The sequence below is a fragment of the Microtus ochrogaster genome, chromosome 4 (genome assembly GCF_000317375.1).
Source record: "Microtus ochrogaster isolate Prairie Vole_2 chromosome 4, MicOch1.0, whole genome shotgun sequence".
Lineage (NCBI taxonomy): Eukaryota > Metazoa > Chordata > Mammalia > Rodentia > Cricetidae > Microtus > Microtus ochrogaster.
Genome location: NC_022011.1, coordinates 41795027 through 41817526, shown reverse-complemented (window position 1 = coordinate 41817526; position 22500 = coordinate 41795027). Strand labels below are relative to the sequence as shown.

Sequence of the window (22500 nt, the reverse complement as noted above, 5' to 3'; positions counted from 1 at the left end):
GCTACACACAGATGATTAGAAATGGGCTAAATTAATATGTGAGAATTAGCCTAGAAGAGAATGGGTCAAGCAGTGTTTAAATGAATATAGTTTGTGTGTAATTATTTCGGGCAAAGCTAGCCGTGCGGGCAGTGGGGTGCTGGGGACGCAGCCCCGCTGCTCCAATTACTACAAGAGACCCTGCCATAGAAAACAAGGCAGATGGCAACCAAGTACCACATCTAAGGAACCACAGCTGAACTTGTCCACAAGTATGTACACGGTCACCTGTACACACACACACACACACACACACACACACACACACACACACACACACGGATGTGGGGGAGGTCATAGTCTAAAAGGAAAACAAAACAAAACCCAGAGACTCAAGAAGTATAATGGCAGAAAGATCAGATCTGCAGTCTGGCCAGACAGGAGTCCTGGTCTAAATACCGTACCATATGCCATAGCTGGCATCTCTTCTTGGTGGTTGATGGCAGCAGTGGCTGGGTTACTTAGAGGCCAAGCTCCTCCCTGTATAGCCCACTCTGAGAATCCGGGGCAGTTTATACTTGCACTGAGACAAGTGACTGAATGTGGACAGATGTTATCTAACACCAAAATTTAATCCTGTAGGCCGCTTTGTACCACATTCTTGTGCCAAAGTGCACAGGCACGTTCTAAGCCTTGGTCTTCTGGCGAGTCATTGCTTGAGGTTGAGTGGCTGCATTTTTAACCCTTTTCTGTTTTCATTCTGTCTCTATCTATCTATCTATCTATCTATCTATCTATCTATCTATCTATCTATCTATTTATTCAGGGGAGAAATGTTTGTTCTTTATTGTAGCTCACAATTCCAGATTGCTTTAGTCATGGTGTTTTTGCAAATTTTTTTATTTTGCACACCTACCCCAGTTCCTCCTCCCTCCCTTCTCCTGCTTCCACCTCCCTCCATCTTTTCATCTTCATCTGGACCTCCTCATTTCCTCTTTTCTTTATTGATTCCATTTACTTTCTCCCCATTTTCTTTGTTGTTTTAATGCTAATAGCTAATTTTACTTAAAACTACTTAATATTTCATTCCATCCCTACTCTTAATTGTTAATACCTAAGTCAGGCTATGCTTTCTATGATCCTTTATGGTCCTGATGTTATTGGATTGAAAGGGTGATTGTTTTTTATTTGTTCCTACTGTGTTTTTATAGCAGGCCTATTTGTCAGTTGTGGTTGCTTCTGCAGTTAGAATTCTACTCTTAGAGTAGGAATAGAGATTTTTCCTGGTCCCCTGAGAATGTGAACTGATAGTTTAACCACTGAGCTCTATCTCCAGTCTAGAGTTGGAGAAATGACAGCCTAACCCTACTACAACTTAGTTCCACTTGAATGGGGGAAATGTTTTAACTGAAAAAAATACAGATTATTAAAATATACCTAAAAAAATGACCTAATCCCAGATGCTCAAATCCAACTGAAGTAACAAAAGAGACGTGAAAAAACTCAAAGCATGACTCCTCCCAAAATTACCAAGCCACAGTAATGAGTTCTAGCAAAAGTGAATTAAATAAAATTCCAAGAATTTAAAGTTAAGTTTATAAGAGTGTTCAATGAACTCAAACAGTACATAAATTTCTGAATGAATTAAAAGAGAATATATATAAAAAGCTGAATGACAAGAAGATGCCAATAGAAAACATGGAAACGAATTCAATAAAAATAGTAAAAAAGTCAAATTGAATTTTTAGAAGTTAAAACCTTAATAGATGAATTTAAAAACTCAGGGGAAAGCCTTCCCAATAGAGAATAGAGTGTATCATGTGGAAGACATGGCTTAACATACAGATAAATTAGAGCAGTCAGAGAATAACTATAATACAATAATAATAGAAACAGAACATGCACCATTTATGGAACACAATGAGTAAAATAGCTTTGTAACTCAGGGCATAGAAGAAGAGTTCAAGCTAAAGGTCAGGAAAACACATTCAATACAGTCAGAATGGAGCAGCTCGAATTCTGGGGAACACATGTTCAATACAGCCAGAGTGTAGCAGCTCCAAAACTAGGGAACAGAAAGGGTTTCTGGACACAGGAGACATTTAATATTCTAAATATGACAAGTCAGAAAAGAACCTGCTCTTCATTCTCGAGAGGGAGGGGAAATGGAGTGGGGGGGGAGGGGGAGAGGGGGAAGGGAGTGGAGGGAGGGAGCCATGTGTGAGAGGAGGGGGAGAGAAATGGGAATTTTTTTTGCAACAACTAAAACAACAACAACAACAACAACAACAACAACAACAACAACAACAACAAAAAAGACAATTGCCAAACCAGATCAATGTATCCAGCAAAGGAGTCTTGCATTGAAGACTGAAAAAACTTTCTAACAATAACACTGACAAAAGCACATCTCATCATGATGACAACTCATCAGCATCACAGATGCTACAAGGAAGGGAAACATGAACACATTCATGAAGCCACAGCAAAGAATAAGCTGCACTAGAACAGTAAAAATTAAGGAATAGAAAGCACCAAATACTACAACACAATAGGACTTAATACATCTTTTAATAATAACTCTGGATGTCAATAGTCTCAATTCTCCAATCAAAAGACACAGTGTAGCAGATTGATCTTAAACATGGAATTTATCTGTTTGTTGACTGCAAGAAACACACCTTACTGGCAAAGACAAACAGCCTTAGTATGGAAGGGTTAAAAAAGGAATTCCAAGCAAATGGAATAGCCAACAAACAAGCACAGCTACCATGACACCTGAAAAAATTAAATTTAAAACTAATCAAAAAAGATAAGAAGGTCACTTCATATTAATTAAGGTAATAATTGGTTAGGAAAACATTACAATCTCAGATATATGTGTATACATGACAAACACATTGGCCAAAAGATGCAGGCTGACATAAACAGACTAGTAGTGGTCATCTTCAGCATCACACTCTCTCCAGACCAAAAACCAAACAATAACAACAAAAAACAAAAAAGCAACCAATCAGGTGTAAACGGGTATTATAACAAAACATACATAGACTATTCTACTCAAACACTGAAGAAAACACATTTTCCTCAGCAACACACAGAACTTTCTCTAAAACACACCACCATTTAGGACATAAAGTGTCTAGTTAAATGGAAAAGTTTAAATGATTTCTTATATTCTATCTGATGACAACGAACTAAAACTAGAAATCACTAGCTGGAAAAAGTATAGAAAATACACAAAGTTATGGAGTTTGAACAACACATCACTGGATAATGAGGAAGTCATCAAATAAAATGAAAACATAACAAAATGCAATGACAGCAGTTATGAGGGTAAATTTTATATCTAAAAATACTTACTTAAAAAAACAAGCAATCACAAATAATGATGCATTTCACTGTCTTAAAGAAAATCAACAAGCCGAACCTCATATAAACAAATGGAAAAAAAACAATATGAAAATCGGTGAAACTATAAGCTGTGTCCCTGAAAGGGTGAAAAAATGGTAAAGAGCAGGTACTAGTTTTGCAAGAGGAGCCATGGTTTCCATTTCCCATGTCAAGTTGCTCACAACCATCCATAACTCCAGCCATGGGAATCTGACCTTCTGACCTCCATGGCCACCTGCACTCATGTCACGTTCCCACTCACATCAAAGACACAGTCATGTGATAAAATTAACATTATGCTTAAAGATGGCACAAGATTCATAAGTTCTTAGCCAAGCTAGCTGAGGTAGATAGATGATGATGATGAAGATAGAGTGATAGGTAGATAGATACATTGATGATAGGTAGATAGAGACATAGATGATAGATAGATAAATGATGATGATAGATAGATATAAAAGATGATAGATAGATAGATAGATAGATAGATAGATAGATAGAAGGTGATAGATAGATGATAGATAGATGATGAAGATAGATGATAGATAATGATGATGATGAAGATAGTTGACAGATAATGATGATAGATGATAGATAGATGATGACAATAGATGATGATGGTAGATGATAGATAGATGATGACAATAGATGATGATGGTAGATGATAGATAGATGATAGATGATGATAGATGATAGATAGATGATAATGATGGTAGATGATAGATGATAGATGATGATAGATAATGATGATGATGAAGATAGTTGACAGATAATGATGATAGATGATAGATAGATGATGATGATGGTAGATGATAGATAGATGATAGATGATGATGATAGATTATAGATGATGATGATAGGTGATAGATGATGATGATAGATAGATATGATGATAGACTATAGATAGTTGATGATGTTAGATGATAGATGATAGATAATGATGATTAAGATAGATGATAGATAATGATGATTAAGATAGATGATAGATAACGATGATAGATGATGATTATAGATGATGGTGATGGTAGATGATAGATATATGATAGATGATGATAGATAATAGATAGATATGATGATGATGATGATAGATGATAGATAGATGATGATGATAGATTATAGATAGATAGATAAAGAAAAACTAGAGATGAAAAGGCAGATATTACCACAGATGTTAACAAAACTCAGACTTGTTAGAGTAAGTTTTGAAAATCTGTATTCCAATAAATTTGAAAAGAAAAACAGATAAATTTCTTGACACATATGACCTAGCAAAATAAAATCAAGAATGTTTGCAACTTGAACCAATCTATTATAAGCCAGTGGGATCCAAACAGTAATAAAATTACAAAAAATGCCCAAGCCCATATGTAGTCGCTGCTGATCCTGTGCTGTCCAAACTATTCCATAAATAGAAAAAACTGCTGCTGTTCTAGTTTGCTTTTCAAGGCAAGACTTGAAAATCTTGAAGCTGTTAGATGACAGACAGGAAGACACTTTGAGATACAAACACAGGTGAGGACTCTCTGGACAGCACCCCAACAGTTCAGGGAACAATAATACCCAGAACTAACAAACACAACTGAAAGAATTGTTTAATTTTTTCCTAAAAGAAACAAGTGAAAACATGGTATAAATAACAGGAGATTTTTTTGCTATATAAAAGTCTTTTGCTAGAGAAATAAAGAACTTTTGAAACTAGGTACTAAAACAAACAAAACTCCAAGCAAGCTAGGCAATAAATTGGCTAATGAAATGATCACACAGTTCATAAGCAGAGAAGCACAGAGGACTGGTGGACATGTGGAACTCTGTTGACATCTTTACCATCTGGAGAGCGCCAATGACACTGGGATTCTATCTCACTGCAGGAAGAACAGCTATCATTGAGAACAGTAACAAACCAAGAAATTCTGGGGAAGATGTAGGGGCAGGGAAACCTTATACATTGCTAGATGGAGTGAAAACCGGTGAAGGCACCAGGAAAATCAGTGTGGGAGTTCCAAAAATAGAGCTACCTCTAGCCCAGCTGCACTTGGGTATCTACCAGGAGAGATAAAAGCCAATGTGGTAAGAGACGCTCGCACTATTCTTCATCTTCATCATTGCACTGTTCATGACTCCCAAGCTACAGAGACAGTCTGCTTGTCCATCAACAGCTAATTGGATACAGTAAATGCAATACACACAGGGGAGTTTTATTCAGTCACAAAGGACAAAACTGCCAGGAAATGGATGCAATGGGAGGTCTCCACAGAAAGTGAAAGAAGCCAGACTCAGAAGTCAAGTATTCAGTGTTTTCCATCATTGTGCACACATGACACAAGGACTGTGTAACTACACACACCACACACACACACATGACATAAAGAAATTCAAAGGAGACTTAAACAGGAAGCAAGCTAGCAGGAAGAGGGGGGGAGAGTGAATGAGGTGGGGCTGAGGGGAATAAATACAGTCAAAGAACATGACACACATAAGAATTTGCCAACCTATGACAGAGTGGACCTAAGGAAGTAAGCTCCATGGGAGCAGAAGCCAGAAGCCAATCCAGTCCCAGGAGTCAATTCAGTCTCGGGACACTGGTGGATAAAGATTGAGCTAGTGACCTCATCCAGAGTCAGCAATCTCCACTGGAACAGGTACAGGGGAGTAACAACTGAGTGAGTGAGACAGAGCCAGAGACCGCTGAGGGTCTGGACATGAATCTGGGATTTTCAAGGGAGTAGTCCTAAGCCAGGAGCCCTGTGGGTCTGGGCATGAGTGTTGGACCTCCCAGGAACTAGGCCTGAGCCAGGACCTCTGCCAGTCTGGGTATAAATCTGGGACCTCTGATGGAGTAGGCAGGAACCAGAGATCTCTGAGGGGCTAGACACGAGTCTGGAAACTCAGAGAGAGTAGGCTTGAGCCAGGACCTCTGTGGGTCTGGACATTGGTCTGGGACATCAAAAGGAATAGGCAGGAATCTAGAACCTATGTGGGTTTGGGTGTGAGTATGGGACTTCTGAGGGAGTAAGCCTGAACTAGGTCCTCTGTGGTTCTTGGCTCACCTGAGCCTGGGAACTCTGAGGCAGTAGACTAGAGCCAGAAACCTCAGGAGGACCAACTCCAAGCCAGGGACTTCACAGGAGGGGATCCAGACCAGAATATACAGAAACAGGTCGAAGCTGGTAACCTAGGCCAAAGTAGGCCTGAGACAGCAAACTTCAAAAAAGCAGTGAAAAGCACAGGAGTGCTAAACTATCTTCAGGAACATGGAGTAACCAACAGGGTAACTAGAACCATGGCACTGACTGTACCATGAGGAACAATCATCTGAGCTTTGGATTCTTTGGCACTTAGAAGATTATTGAACAGAATCTCAGACAGCCCCAATCACATCTATTAGAGGAAAAGATGAGTAGAAAAGGTAAGAACACACACAACACCACAAAGAGCAATACAATACCAGTAAAACCTAAAGACTCTATAACATCAAGACCTGAACAACCAAATATAGATTAACCAGAAGATTACCTAAAAAATAACTTCAAGAGAATGTTTGAAATTCTTAAAGATGAAATGAGAAATTCCCTTAAAGAAATTTAAAAACAGACAAAAAAAAAAAAAAAGGAAGACATCTGGAAATCACTTAAAGAAAATCAAGAAAAAGAAATCAAACATATGAAAGAAACTATTCAGGACTTGAAAACTGAAATAGAAACAATAAAGACAAGCTGAGGGAATTATAGAAACAGAAATCATGAGAAAATGATCAGGAACTACAAACATAAGCATAAACAGCAGAATACAAGAGATGGAAATGAGAATCTTAAATGCTGAAGATACAATAAAGGAAATAGACTCATCAGTTAAAGAAAACATTAAATTTAGCAAAAGCTTAACCCAAAATATCTAGAAAATATGGGACACTATGAAAAGGCAAAATCTAAGAATAATAGGTATAGAAGACGGAGAAGTTCAACTCAAAAGCACAGAATATATATTTAACAAAATCATAGAAGAAAACTTTCCCAACCTAAAGAAAGATATGCCTATGAAGATACAAAAAGCTAACAGAACACCAAATAAACTGAATCCAAAAAAAGTCCTATCACCACACTATAATCAAAATACTAAACATACAGAGTAAAGAAAGTATATTAAGAGCTGCAAAGGAAAAAGGTCAAGTAACATATAAATTATCAGAATTACACCTGACTTCTCACTGGAGACAATGAAAGTCAGAAGGTCAAGGTCAAACATTATGCAGACATTAAGAGACCACGGATGCCAGCTCAGACTGCTATACCTAACAAAATTTTCAATCACCATGGAAGGACAAAATAAGATATTCCATGACAAAACTAGATTTCACCAATATCTAGCCACAAACCCAGCCCTACACAAAATACTAGAAGGAAGACTTCAACCAAAGAAAATTGGCTACAACAAAAACACAGACAACTGATGATCTCATTACAGCAAATCCCGAAGAAGGGAAAAACACAAACAATGAAAACTAAATTAACAGGAGATAGCAATCACTGGTCATTAATATACCTTAATGTAAATGGACTCAACTCACCTATAAAAAGGCACAAGCTAACAGATTGAATAAAAAAAACCCAGAATCCATCCTTTTTCTGCATACAAGAAACATATCTTAACCTCAAAGACAGACATTGTCTCAGAGTAAATGGTTGGGAAAAAATATACCAATCAAATGGACAAACAGGTGTAGCTATCCTAATACCTAAAAAAAATAGACTCTGAGCTAAAATCAGTCAAAAGAGACAAAGAAGGTCATTTCATATTAGCCACAGAAAAATCCATCAAAAGGAAATCTCAATAATGAACATCTATGCCCCAAATACAAGGGAACTCTCATATGTAAAAGAAACACTTCTAAAGCTTAAATCATATGTTAAACTCCACACACTAATAGTGGGAGACTTTAACACTCCCCTCTCACCAATGGACAGGTCAGTCAGACAAAAAATGAACAGAGAAATAAGAGAACTAAAAGATGTTATGACTCAAATGGACTTAACAGACATCTATAGAATATTCCATCCAAATAGAAAAGAATATACCTTCTTCTTAGCACCTCATGGAATTCTCAAAAACTGACCACATACTCAGTAATAAACCAAACCTCAACAAATACAAAAAAAATGTAGCTTATCATATCACCATGGTTTAAAACTAGAAGACACCAACAATACTAATTCCAGAAAACCCACAAACACATGGAAATTAAACAATGCTCACCTGAATCATCAATGGGTCAAGGAAGAAATAAAGGAAGAAATTAAACACTTCCTAAAATTCAATGAAAATGATTACACAACCTACCCAAATTTATGGGACAAAATGAAAGCAGTGTTAAGAAGAAAGTTCAAAGCACTAAATGCCTACATAAAGAAACTCAAAAAATCCCACATTAGTGAATTAATAGAACATTTGAAAACTTTAAAAAAAAAGGAGCAAACTCACCTAAGAGAACTAGATGGCAGGAAATAATCAAATTGAGAGCTTAAATCCACAAAACAGAAACAACAACAAAAAAAAAAATACAAAGAATCAATGAGACAAAGAGTTGATTCTTAGAGAAAAGCAACAAAATAGACAAACCTTTATCCAAACTAACCAAAAGGCAAAGAAAGAATATCCAAATTAACAAAATCAGGAATAACAAGGAGGACATAACAACAGACAAGGAAGAAATACAGAGAATCATCAAGTCATATTTCAAAAACCTGTACTCCACAAAATTGGAAAACTTAAAGGAAATGGACAACTTTCTGGATAAATATCACTTACCAAAATTAAATCAAGACCAGAGAAGCAAATTAAACAGACCTATAACTGGTTAAGAAATAGAAACAGTCATCAAAAATCTCCCAACCAAAAAAAAGTCCAGGACCAGATGGTTTCAGCTCAGAATTCTACAAGACTTTCAAAGAACTAATATCAATACTCCTCAAATTATTCCACACAATAGAAACAGAAGGATCATTGCCAAACTCTTTTTATGAGGCTACAATTACCCTGATACCCATACCACAGAAAGGTATTATTGATGTGGGAGAGTCTTCTGTTATGTGTTACTTTCATTGGTTAATAAAGAAACTGGCTTGGCCCTTTGATAGGACAGAAAATTAGGCAGGCAGAGTAAACAGAACAGGATGCTGGGTAGAAGGCAGTGAGGCAGACACGATGAAGCTCTGACCCAAGATGGACGTAGGCTAGAATCTTCCCAGTTAGCCACCACCTCGTCGTGCTACACACATTAGAAATGGGTTAATCAAGATGTAAGAATTAGCCAATAAGAGGCTAGAACTAATGGGCCAAGCAGTGTTTAAATGAATACAATTTGTTGTTATTTCGGGTGTAAAGCTAGCCCTGTGGGAGCCAGGCGGGACAAAAAGCAGACCTGCTTGCCTCATCACTACATATTACTAAGAAAGAGAATTACAGACCAATTTCACTCATGAACATTGATGCAAAAATACTAAATAAAATACTGGCAAATTGAATCCAAGAACACATCAGAGCCATCATCCACCATGATCAAGTTGGCTTCATCCCAGAAATGCAGGGATGATTCAACATATGAAAATCTGTCAATGTAATCCACCATATAAACTGAAAAATAAAAGCCACATGATGATCTCATTAGATGCTGAAAAAGCTTTTGACAAAATACAACATCCCTTCATGATAAAGGTCTTGGAGAGAGCAGGGATACACAGAACATATCTAAACATAATAAAAGCAATATACAGCAAGCCAACAGCCAACATCAAACTAAATGGAGAGAAACTCCCATCGATCTCACTGAAATCAGGAACAAGACAAGGTTGTCCACTCTTTCCATATCTATTCAATATAGTTCTTGAGGTCCTAGCTAAAGCGATAAGACACCAAAAGGAGATCAAGGGGATACAAATTGGAAAAGAAGTCAAATTCTCACTGTTTGCTGATGATGTATGTGATGATTTACATAAGCAATCCCAAAAATTCTCCCAAGAAACTTCTACAACTCATAAACACTTTCAGTAATGTAGCAGGATACAAGATTAACTAAAAAAAAATCAGTAGCCCTCCTGTACACAGATAATAAAAGGGCTGGGAAAGAAATCAGAGATCAACACCCTTCACAATAGCCACAAACAGCACAAAATATCTTGGAGTAACTATAACCAAAGAAGTGGAAGACTTGTACAACAAGAACTTTAAATCTTTGACCTGTAAGAATGGCCAAGATAAAAAACACTGATGACAACTTATGCTGGAGAGGTTGTGGGGAAAAGGGAACACTTCTGCATTGCTGGTGGGAATGCAAGCTGGTACAACCCCTTTGATGTCAGTATGGTGATTTCTCAGAAAAATAGGAAGCAATCTTCCTCAAGACCCAGTAATACAACTTTTGGGTATATATCCAAAGGATATTCAATCATGCCACAAGGACATGTGCTCAACTATGTTCATAGCAACATTGTTTGTCATAGCCAGAACCTGGAAACAACCTAAATGCCCCTCAAATGAAAATGGATAAGGAAAATGTGGTATGTTTACACAATGGAGTACTACACAGCAGAAAAAAATAATGACATCTTGAATTTTGCAGGAAAATGGATGGAGCTAGAAAACATTACTTTGAGTGAGGCAACCCAGACACAGAAAGACGATTATCACATGTACTCACTCATAGGTGGTTTTTAAACATAAATAAAAGAAAACCAGCCTACAAATCACAATCCCAGAGAATTATACCCCAATAGAGACTTATGTAGATCTAATCTACATGATAAGTAGAAAAAGACAAGATCTCCTAAGTAAATTAGAAGCCTGGGTCCATTGGGAGAGGACTGAAGGGAAGGGAAGAGGCAGGGAGGGGAGAAGAGAAAAATGTAGAGCTCAATAAAAATCAATAAAAAGGAGGAAAAAAATAAAAAAAAAAACTGACTTCATGGAACCCATCATTACCCACAATGAACATGCTCAAAATAAAAAAGCTTCTAATCAATCCGAACCAAAATGTCTCCATGAATGACAATTATTTGACCAGTTTGTCCTTTCTATCCCTTGTGTGTTTCCAGAGAGAGTTGTTGGCTGCAGCAGTCAGCAGTCCCCCAGCATGGGAACTCTGTGTACAACTGGGGAATACTGAGCTTTAGCAAATACTCAACAGCCCGTGTGCACATTCAGTTAGCAGCTATCCTTTTCTAATTTCCCCTCAAGATATTTCCTGTTCATCTCCAAACGTTGTCACAGAGAGGAGTTTATTTTTAAGAATGTGGGCATGGCACACTTGGCTCAAAATCAAATGTAATTTTCTGCACAGAGTTTGGTGTTTCACTCATCACTCCCCCTGTTACCATCTCACAACTACACAGCTATGGAGCAACAGTAACGACTACAGTTTTACCAAGGCTCAATCTTTGCATAAATTTTACCCAAAATAATTGTTAAAAAGAAAGAATAAGTACATACTGTTAACATTGCTGAGTTTTGGAATTTGTTTTCTGGAGATAAATTAACATAGCCTGAAGAGTAGGTCACTTTTTTATCGGGATAACTTCTTATAGAGATTGTTGCATCAAATGCTTCAGTGTAGCCATGGGCTTGAATTACAACATTTTCAGATGCTCCAACCTGGAAGACTTTGGGTGCTGAAATGACGTAGCTGTTGAAACAGTAAAAGAAACAGGTTGTTCGTTTTTTAGGTTTTCTTACACTTCTGGTATTTTTTTGAAAGTCAAAATTTATTATGATGGAAAACTTAACTTTTCCAGCATGAAACAGGTGGTAATTGAACCCTAGCAACAGCTAAGAGGTTGGTGTCCATTTAAAAAAAACAGTAATCAAGATGTAAAGGCCTGAACAATGGCCTGAGTTTGATCCCAGAAACCCACATAGTAGGGGGTGAGAACTGACTCTTAGAAGGTGCCCTTTTATCTCCCCACATCTGTGGTGTAATGGGCATGCCTACCCCTGTCTATACACAAATAAATACATATTTTTAAATGCTGGCTGTGGAGCTTCCCTTTAGATGAACTTTGGTCTGTATTGGGACATCAGCAATGCAGTCTGCACATGTGAGGAAATTCCATCTTGTGTATTTTCTCTGTACTCTCAGAAGCTCAGGCCACTGAGCTTGCACAGGAAAGTATCACTAGGGTTGTTTCTGTTTTCTCTGCAGACATGTGCACGGCATCCCCTCTTTTCCTCCAGGCTCTATATGCACATCACCATTGACAGAGAACCTTATCAGTCCATAGTAGGAAACACGGGTCTTACGTCTCTGTGCTCTCCTGCTGCTTTCTTCACTTTCTGGAAACTTCCTTCTTATGTATTTGTCTGTAATTGGCTCATTCACTCCTTCATTGGTTCATTAATTTTCATAGGCTCACACATTCTTTATCTGATTCTTCAGATAGAATTCAAGCTCTAGAAACATCTCCTGCCCTCAGAACTCTTACAAAGTTGGTGTCATGACGGATGACTTGATTGTCCTCTTTCTTAGACTTAAAATGCCTCAGAGCTTAGTAAATACATCTGGCCAGCTATTCCTATGCTGGTTGCAGGGAGGGTTAACTAAGGGATGCCATCCACATGAATGTGGATAAGGACAACGTCCCTTAGACCAAGATGTGCTATGGGGTTCGGGGTTTGCGGGGAGTTGAACTTGAGAGCAAGCATTCTCTCTCTACTACTGACCTGCCCCATAGGAGCTGTCCTGGCTGTCACACCCTTCCTGGGGTGGTGGGCTAAAACCTCTGACATCTGAGCACAATTAATTCCTCATTTAAGTGGCCTTGTCCAGTATTTTGTCACAGTGGCAGAAACCTAACTAGTATGAGAATCAAAAAATTGTGCTGAATCAATCAAAGGGATCAACTACTGTGCTGTCCATGGCACACGTCCTCATGGTCTCAGAGACAGGAAAGACTTTCATAGCGTGGGCCAATGGGGTAGAGCAGGAGAACTCTTAATACCCCTGGACAAGAATCATGAGGGTCCAGGTCCCGGGGTTTAATCTGGATGTCTCTGAGTTCAATTGCTTGTCTGTTAAATCAGAATAATAAAGGTAGCAAGGTAGTGGGGTGAGTGTGGCCTTGCAGTGAAATCTCAGAGTAGACGCGTGTGCAAGCTTATGGTATCAGTCCACGTTTCTTTTACGCTTGTATTTGCACAGACGCATTTGTGACAAAGACAGGGGAATTGACGTGCTAACCAGGAGACCATAGTAAAGTCCTCTCTCCCTAGCAGTGTGACCTTTGGCCAGTGACTTCTGTCTGGATTTCCTGTCAGATGTGGACTGAGCAGGCTCTACTTACTAACAAAGGCCTAGAGTACCAGCTAGCAGGGGGCAGAAGGCAGAGGTTCACGTGGGCATACGATCTGAGTCCAGCCTAGACAACATGGTGAAACCTCATCTTAAAACAAACAACAGAGAAGAATAAGTTCAGTGAGGAAGCATTCGCTTAACTTCCAATCCTAAGATATCTGCCCAGAATAGCACCATTAACAAGGAAGGGATTACAAGTAGGTAAAAACTGCCAATATAATTGATTATCTTGGTTTTACTCTGCACTTCTGCCAACTTGGAAATGAATAATCATCTCTGTCATTGTTACAGGTAGCCATCCCGTGGGATCAGTTGTGTTGTTAACCGCTCACCAAATCCAGACGTGTCCACGGCTCTCATGGTCAGCTGAGACTACCCACTCATTATATCAGGAGCAGACAGTTATTATCGAATCCATTCAACCCGAGTCTCCTTTCTATTCACCACAGGTAAGACACCCAGGAAAGGGAAGATGGCTCATTTTACTTACGTTTCTTCCTGTCCCCAAGTTTTGCCCAGGAAAATTAAAAAGCAAAGTGCTCCCAGAAGGCCCATGGCTGGAAGTGGCATAAACCCATGAGCCCGACCTTCTTGAAGCTACTTTTAAGTAAACTGGGTTGAAGAGTTTGGGTAAATTAGTTTTCTGGTTAATTATTAATGTCAGAGAAAAAGATCTCTGAGTGAGAAAGTTAAAATCAGGAATGGACACATGAGGGTATTTTAATGAACACAAAACATGTTTTACCATCTTGTCATGCCCAGTAATAAAGACAGCGGTGTTTGACATCAACTTAGACCCAGGGACTTGTTTTTATGAATACAAGTAAAAGGGTCCTAACTTGGGTGCTTGCCACAGTGCAGGAAGGCTCAGCGCTGGGAGCCAGGAGCCGCTTTCCTCTGACTTTCTTCTCTCGGCCAGGTCCTTTGTGCTGACACCCTGCTACCTTCTCAAACTTGATTCTGGCAGGTTTCATTTGTCTCTGAGATTGATGAAAGACTCACCTGGATTTCATTTTAAATGGATGGTTTTAGAATGAGTTTGGCCGGCTTTTAAGTCCAACACTCAGGAGGCAGAGGCAGGCAGATTTCAGTGAGTTCATGACCAGCCTGGAATACAGAACAAGTTCCAGGACAGGCAAGGGTTCACAGTGAAACCCTCTCTTGGAAAACCTAATCAATAAAAGATAGATGACAGACAGACAGACAGATAGATGGATGGGCGGATGGATGGACAGAGAAAGACATATAGCTGTATGTATGTATATAAGGACTAAATCCAGATCCATCCCAGTCTAGAGAAGAAGCAGTGCAGTAGATGGAAAAGGGTTGTGTCAGCGTGGAAACCCTACAGAGAAGCTCCTGTGATTCTCTAGCCAGTAGACACTCAGTGCTCACAGGGATGTGAGTCTGTGAATCCCCGTGTCCCTCCCCAGAGTTTGCATGCAGTCATAGAAGGCCTCACTTTATACCTCCATGCTCCAGTGGGGGTTTCTACAGTTTACTACAGGAGGTTAGGATGAGCAGAGTTAATAGTATTTCCCGTGACAGCTGATTTTCTTCTTTTTTCAATCGGTTTTTGGTTTAGGAGACAGGATGTCTCTATATAGCCTTGGCTGTCCTGGAATACACTGTAGATCCGGCTGGCCTTGAACCCATGGAGATGACTGTCCTGTGCCTCGGGAGTGCTAGATTGGAGTAAGTCCAACTACATCTCACAAGTTGATTTTCGTGGCTCATTTCCAATTAAGTAATTTTAAGCAAAAGATAATTTTTAGAAGTTTCATTAAATTTATTTTATGTTATGTTCATTAGATAATTATTTAGATTTTCTTTTGTCAATCATTTGTACATTTGTATATGATGTGTGCTGTATTTCAAGGTAAGAAAAGAAATGTCCAGGAGCTGGATGTGTATTTCAGTTGGTAGAGGCCTGCTGAGCATGCTTAAGGTCTACGTTGGACCCAGACTCACAGGACTGTCCGGTGTGATAGTGTACACCTGTAGTCACAGCGCTAGGGAGGTAGAGGCAGGAGGATTGGAAACTGTAGGTCATCTTCAGCCACTAGTGAGTTTGAGACCATCCTGGGTGACATGAGGCCCTGTCTACAATAATAATAATGATAACAGTGATGGTGATGATAATGAAGATATGTCTAAACACAGTCCTCTAAGTCAGAATTTTGGTCACTCTGACAATGGCATCCTTACCGTATTAGTAAGGTTCTATTTAGCAGTAGTTTAATCGTGAATTTGTCAAAGAAAAAGGAGTGGGAAGAAAAATTCTATGCACTATTTCACTTACAGTAGTGTTCCTTTTATACAGAGCATCACAATGGAAAACATCCACACTGCCGTCCAACTAGCTATCTCATTCATTTCCAAAGAAAACCTGTAAAATGATTAAGCTGTGTTGCAAAAGATGGGTCAGGTTAGAGCAAACAGTGCTTCTGTGATCACTTTCGGGAAACAAAACCCAAGAGTGGAAGGACCGCCCAGTGGACACCTACCAGCTTTACTTCAAGTGCCAGCAATGGACGCTGTCTGTGGTAGGAGAGCAAACACTAGGAAGCGCTGTTCTCAGACCACTGCTGTGGGAAGTGTTTACAGGATGACAGGCTCAGCAATTCATGGGCTCCACTGTTTTATCCTGCTATCTTCTAAATGTTGTTCAAAGAAGGGCTTTCTTCAGGGTTTAATATGTGACCTGTGCACAAGTGTTTGATTGTTGTGTATGGATAGGAGAGTGGGTTGTTTACCCTTGTTTTGCACAAATATCGCGTTCCTTTCTTCCATTTTTCTCTCTTTCCTTCCTTCCTTCCTTCCTTCCTTCCTTCCTTCCTTCCTTCCTTCCTTCCTTCCTTCCTTTATTCTTCCCTTTTCCTTCCTTCTGTCTGTTTTTCTTTTTAGGACAGAGTATCACTTGTCGCCCTGAGCAGATGCTCAACTCTGCTAGAAACCTGAGGGTCACTGAACCTCCTGTAACTGTCACCTGGCTTCTGGGAACCAGATGTCTTTGCTTAGAGTGTTGTTTAATTTTTGTGTCAACTTAACACAACCTAGAGTCATCTGGGAAAAGGGAAATTCATTTGGGACATGCCCTCATTAGAATGGCCGGTGGACAAAACTGTGGGCATTTTCTTGATAGATAATGGTTGTGAGAGGGCCCAGTCCATTGTGTGCAGTGCCATACTTGGGCAGGTGGTTCTGTGAGCTGTATAACAAAACATGCTGAGCAAGCTATGGGGAACAAGCCAGTGAGCAGCATCCCTAAATGGCCTCTGCATCAGCTCCTCTATCCAGGGCCCTGCCCTGCTGGGGGGTTCCTGACCTGAATTTTTGCACTGATGGACTGTGATGGGCAGCTGTAATCTGACATGACCTCCCCCCAGCCATGTTGCCTTTGAAATGGTGTTTTCATAGCAGCCAGAAACCTGTGCGACATCCTGGTCCTCAAGTCTCTCATGGTCTGTGTCCTGCTCGGTTCCCTGTGTCCACTTTCTTCCTTGTTACTAAGTGGCTGTGACATAAAGGGGCTCCTGGAGGGTGTGTCTTTCGGTGAACACTCTTTACTTTCTTATTTCATACTTATTTACTAAAAAGAAACAGTCTAGAAATCAGCTTTTTTTTTAAAGATATATTTATTTATTATGTATACAACATTTTGCCTCCATGTATCCCTGCAGGCCAGAAGTAGGCACCAGATCTCATTACAGATGGTTGTGAGCCACCATATGTTGCTGGGAATTGAACTCAGGACCTCTGGAAGAGGAGCCAGTGCTCTTAACCACTGAGCCATCTCTCCAGCCTTTTGAAATGAGCTCTTAACACGAACCACAGACTTTATTTTATGAACGAAGTGTCTTAATGTATGATTTTCAAGGTGAAATAACTTGTAGGGAGGGACTATCAGTGGGCTCTAAATGAGCAGAGTCACAGTATTCTGTGTGTTGCTGTTAGATGTTCAGCTCACCACACTGTTGGCCTCCAGTGCCTGCTGCCTGGCTTGCACAGGGGAGCTGGAGTGATCCGTTTCTGCCCCCTAAAGTCCATGCAGTCTGAGGACAACCAGAGACACAGGGCTGTCTCCCCTGAAGCAGAATCTTTCTAAATGGAGAACTGACAAAGATGCAAGTTTTATTTAGCAGTGGTGGGCTGCCACAGGGGTTGTCCTTCAAGATGATTTTGGTTTCAAATCCAGTCCTATGATCAATAGTGTTAGTATTAACTTATTTATAGCATGTACCCACAAAGACATGTCTTCAGAAATAGGAGGAATGTGTGTATTCCCTCTATCTGCACCTACAACCCCGGCACAGCCACAATTACCTAAGTGCCTCCCCCTGCAACTGTGTGCAAGGGGACCTGGGAATTCAAGCTATTTCCAGTTGGGGGCCTTAAAGCAAATTACCTCTTATTATCCAGCTGCCTTGATATCCTGTGTACGTATATTTGAGTTGTATTAAAATACATTTAGTTTAAAATATGTTCCCCAAAAGCAAGATTGACAGAGATGTTCTCATGGTACCCAGAGCGGAGTCACTCCAGGAGAGCAAGAGTCGGGCAGTCTGGCTAACTACCACATATGTGCTTCCAAGTCCCATGGAGAAAGCCGTGTGGAAGCCCTGGGGATGCTGACACAGGGTTTATAAGCCTTTGATGTAAACCACAAACAATTTCTTTCAAGTGTCCCTTTCACTCTGTTCTTGTTACTTCCCTTCACCAACTTCCCTTCACCAGCAAATACAAGATGAAGTCAGTTTTTCATTGCTCAGACTAAGACAAACTTATCTACTATAGTTTTGATGGAAAGTGTCTCCCAAACGGCTATTGCCAAAACCTTGTTCCAGATGGTCCTGGTGAAAGTCAATGTGTCACAAAGCAAAAACAAAAGTCGTGAATCTGTGGAAGAACTGGGAATGTCTAGAGGGCAATACTGAGCTTGGAGTAACCAGAATATAGTATGTAAATGTACAATACTGTCAAGTAACAAAATTAAAAAAGATTAAAGAGTAGTATTTCATAAGACTAAGAAAAATAAAACATCTTTTCCTCACAGTGGTTTTTCTGGGAGTCGGGGAACTGGTTTATTTATTTGTCTGTTGTTTGGTGAGACAAGGGTGTCCTCCACAGCAGCAGAAGAGGCTCCTCAGAACTGAGTTATTTTAGAGACTGGAGAATTGTGTTATGTTCTGTGATATCCTGGAATTTTTGATTCTCTTGCCCAGTTTCCCCAGGGCTGGAACTGCAGGTACATGAGTTCTCTTTGACTGCTATGGAACCCTTAAACATGGGCCTAGCAGGACGTCTCCAAGTTCCTTGGGCTACACCCATTAGTGGACTGGGGTACACCGTGTGTGAGACTGGGGTACTCCCATGAGTAAGACTGGGGTACACTGTGAGACTGTGGGTATACCCGTGATTGAGACTGTGGGTACATCCTTGAGTGAGACCTGGATACACCCGTGATACTGGGGTACACCCATGAGACTGGGGTACCTCATGAGTGAGACTGGGGTACACTGTGAGTGAGACTGGGGTACACTGTGTATAACTCTGGGGTACACTGTGAGTGAGACTGGGGTACACTGTGTATAACTCTGGGGTACACCCGTGAGTGAGACCGCAGTCTTTCGGTCTCTGTTTCTGCTCTGCCATGAGCAGCTTGGTTCCTCTCCATCACGCCTTCCCACCATAATGAGCTTCCCCTCTCTGCACTCCCGCCTGAACACAGTGCGCCTCCCCAGTCTCTAAAACCATGACCCAAGCAGACCTTTGCTGTTTAGGAGTTGATTCTGTCAGGGTTTGTTGTAGTGAAGGGAAGCTGAGCTACCCATTTCTCTTCTCCCTGTGGTCAAGATGCCCTAACTTTATAGCAAATTGAAACCTCTTCCATAAACAAGTATAGAAAGGGACTCATGTTCGGCCCATTAGTCTCTTTGGTCACAAAACCCACATTTTTCTCACAATCTTATGTTGCTCCACGTTAGTTCTTTCATCTAATCATAGTGTCATGTTACCCACCCACTGGCTTGCTGCAGTAGCCAGCCTCAGACGTCCCCTACTGACCCTTGCCTCCCAAGTATCCATACACGTGTGCCGCCCTCCCAAGGTGTCAGGCTGTCACAGGTCACAGTTTGACTGTGCCAAAGTGAAGGAGCGTGACTTGTGAGGTTAGGTTCTAGTGACATTGCTGCTCCTGCGTTGTCCAGTCATGAGAGAAACCAGACTCCACAAAATGAAGACATATAAGAACCCCAAGGTAGGGCGGCCCAATTGATAAAGTACTTGCTATGCAAGTAGAAGGACCTGTGCCCGACTCTGCCTCAATGAGTTCATGTACACACATGCAGCATGATCAATAAAAACCCAGAGACAGAAAGTGAGGTTCAACCTGAAGGTCAGAAAAGCAAACCAGCCAGCCACAGGCTCCTACCTCTACCTCAGTGTGAAATGGTGATCCTGCCTCCAGTAATCTCAGAATGAGACTGTCTGTGAGAGCTGTCTTCTCCTGTCTTATATAACTCTCTAGGGCTGGGATTAAAGGCATGCACCACTGGGATTAAAGGCATGCACTGCCCAGTTTCTACGGCAAACTGGTGTGGCTACTGGGACTAAGTATGTATTACCACTGCCCTGTCTTTAATGCTGACCAGTGGGACTGTTTTACTCTCTGATCTTCAGGCAAGCTTTATTTATTAAAATACAAATGAAATATCACTATACACACATGCATGTGAACACATATGTACACACATATGCACACACGTGTACCCCCCAGGCCTTGGCTCACAGTCACGTGAACAAGTCGCCCTGCAAGTGAACCCTACAGCTCTAGTCTTCCTTTTAGATGACTATAGCCCAGCTAATATTTTGACTGCAGCTTCATAAGAGAATTGAAGTCATGCTCACCCAGCTAAACCATTGTGAAGATAGTGTCTGCTGTTATTTTAAACCACTGAGTTTATACTTAATAACATTGCAGTAACTTGTACACCTGTATACTTTTCTCAAAAGATAATACTCATGCAAACCTCCTACATCCAGCCTCCACTAACAGATGCATACTTTTTATGCATCTCTGTTTAATTTCCAAGCATACATTGAGATATTAAAGAACAAGTTGCTTTAAAGCTAAATCTAACTTAAATTTTAAATTTTTTTGAAATGGGGTTCTCCTAAATGCCTTGCTTGGTCTAAAACTCAATATATAGACAGGGCTGCTCTTGAACTTGTAGCAGTTCAAGAGCTCCTGTCTCTCCCTGGAAAGTACTGGGATTATACACTTAAACTTCCATGCTCTCCTGAAAGTCCGTTATAGACGTGTCACCTGCTTGTAGGAAGTTAATATAGTCCCAAAGTGGGAATTTATTCTGATCCAGCCAGGACCTGGGAGTAACTCCTTCCTAAGGAGATACATACATACATAAACAAAATATTGGCGCAAAAGCCAAATACCACATAACTTTTCCTATAAAGTTTTAAAATTTATTTTCATTTATTGTGTATGGATGTTTTGCCTCCCTGTATGTCTATATACCCTGTACATGCCTGGTGTCAGAAGAGCCAGAAGAGGATGCCTGACATGGTTACTACCATCCCAGGTGTGCTGGGAATTGAACCCGGAGCCTCTGGAAGGTCAGCCAGTGATATTGACCTCTGAACCATCCCTTCAGCCAGCCACAGAACTTCAATGGACTCTTTTCTTCTAAAATAAGTGATAAGTATTGGAACCCCTGTTTGTGGGTTTCTGCGATGATGCAATAAGTGAAATCCAACTGAATCAATAAAGCCAGGCTTAATAAACAGATCAAAGCAATCCTGGGTGATTCTCAGAAAGGCAAGTCTAGAGACCTGGTCTTCAATACCCTGTAGGCACTTTTGAGCCCTACCAGGGGAGGAATTGCCAATGGCAGGCTTTCTGAGGGGCGGGGTCTGCAATGGGAGAAGTGAGACAGGAGCAGAGATTCCCAACACGAAGCCTCATGCTTGTTCTCTCTCCACCTACTAAATTCATATAATTTTCTTCTTCTCATTTCTGGACCCCCTTGATACAGGACACTCTCCATGAAAAGTTTGAATAAAAGATACAGTGATTCCCTGTTGGCAGGAGCCCCGCATGCTGATAGGCTTGACTAGTTTAGCATTGCACCCACTGTAAAGACAAAAACAACCCAGGAACAATAACATTGAGAAGAGTGAGAGTGGATGGACAGGGTCATCAGAGAGAGGGCCCAACGGCCAACGTGGCTTTGAGTATCCTCAGCAGCAATACCCACCCAGAAAAGCCACGGGAATGGATGTATTTCCTCCAATTAATCTCTTAATGCCCAAGGTAAGATGTGATTTTTAGTATTCAGGCATCCGTACTGGCCTGTCCTTGGGGTCCTGGCAGGATACATTCCAGCTGCAACCACTAAGAGCACTTCCTGTGCACAGTCTCTGTGTTGACTTTAGAAAGGTGGACCTTTTACACTTCCTGTCTCTTTCTCTTTTTTCTCTCTCTCCTTCTCACGTTTTCTCTTTTACCATACTTGTCCCCAGGACCTGGTCTTGTCTCTCTGTCTGCCCATTCTCTCTCCTCTTCCAATAAATGTCCTATGTAAGCATTGTTAAATGGCATGACTTCAACTTCTGTTCATGGCGGTTTTTTTTTTTTGTTTTTTGTTTTTTCCTTTTTTTATTGAGAAAAGGGAACAAAAAGTATCCGCCTCCTCCCAGCCTCCCATTTCCCTCCCCCTCCTCCCACCCTTCTCCCCCTCCCCCCATTCCTCTCCCCCTCCCTCTCCAGTCCA

General features: G+C 40.5%; 1 protein-coding gene across 1 annotated transcript in view; it reads right to left on the bottom strand.

The window, feature by feature from the left end:
• LOC101988201 (complement C5-like) overlaps positions 1 to 14329 on the bottom strand; it is a 101889-nt gene extending 87560 nt beyond the window's left edge. Inside the window, exons 1-2 of the mRNA XM_005345998.1 lie at positions 14199 to 14329; positions 11851 to 12043 (exon numbers count right to left, since the gene is read on the bottom strand). Of these exons, the coding sequence (XP_005346055.1) occupies positions 11851 to 12043; positions 14199 to 14278 (273 nt within the window). The 5' untranslated portion in view covers positions 14279 to 14329. The remainder of the gene's footprint in view (positions 1 to 11850; positions 12044 to 14198) is intronic.
• Positions 14330 to 22500: the final 8171 nt, after the last annotated feature.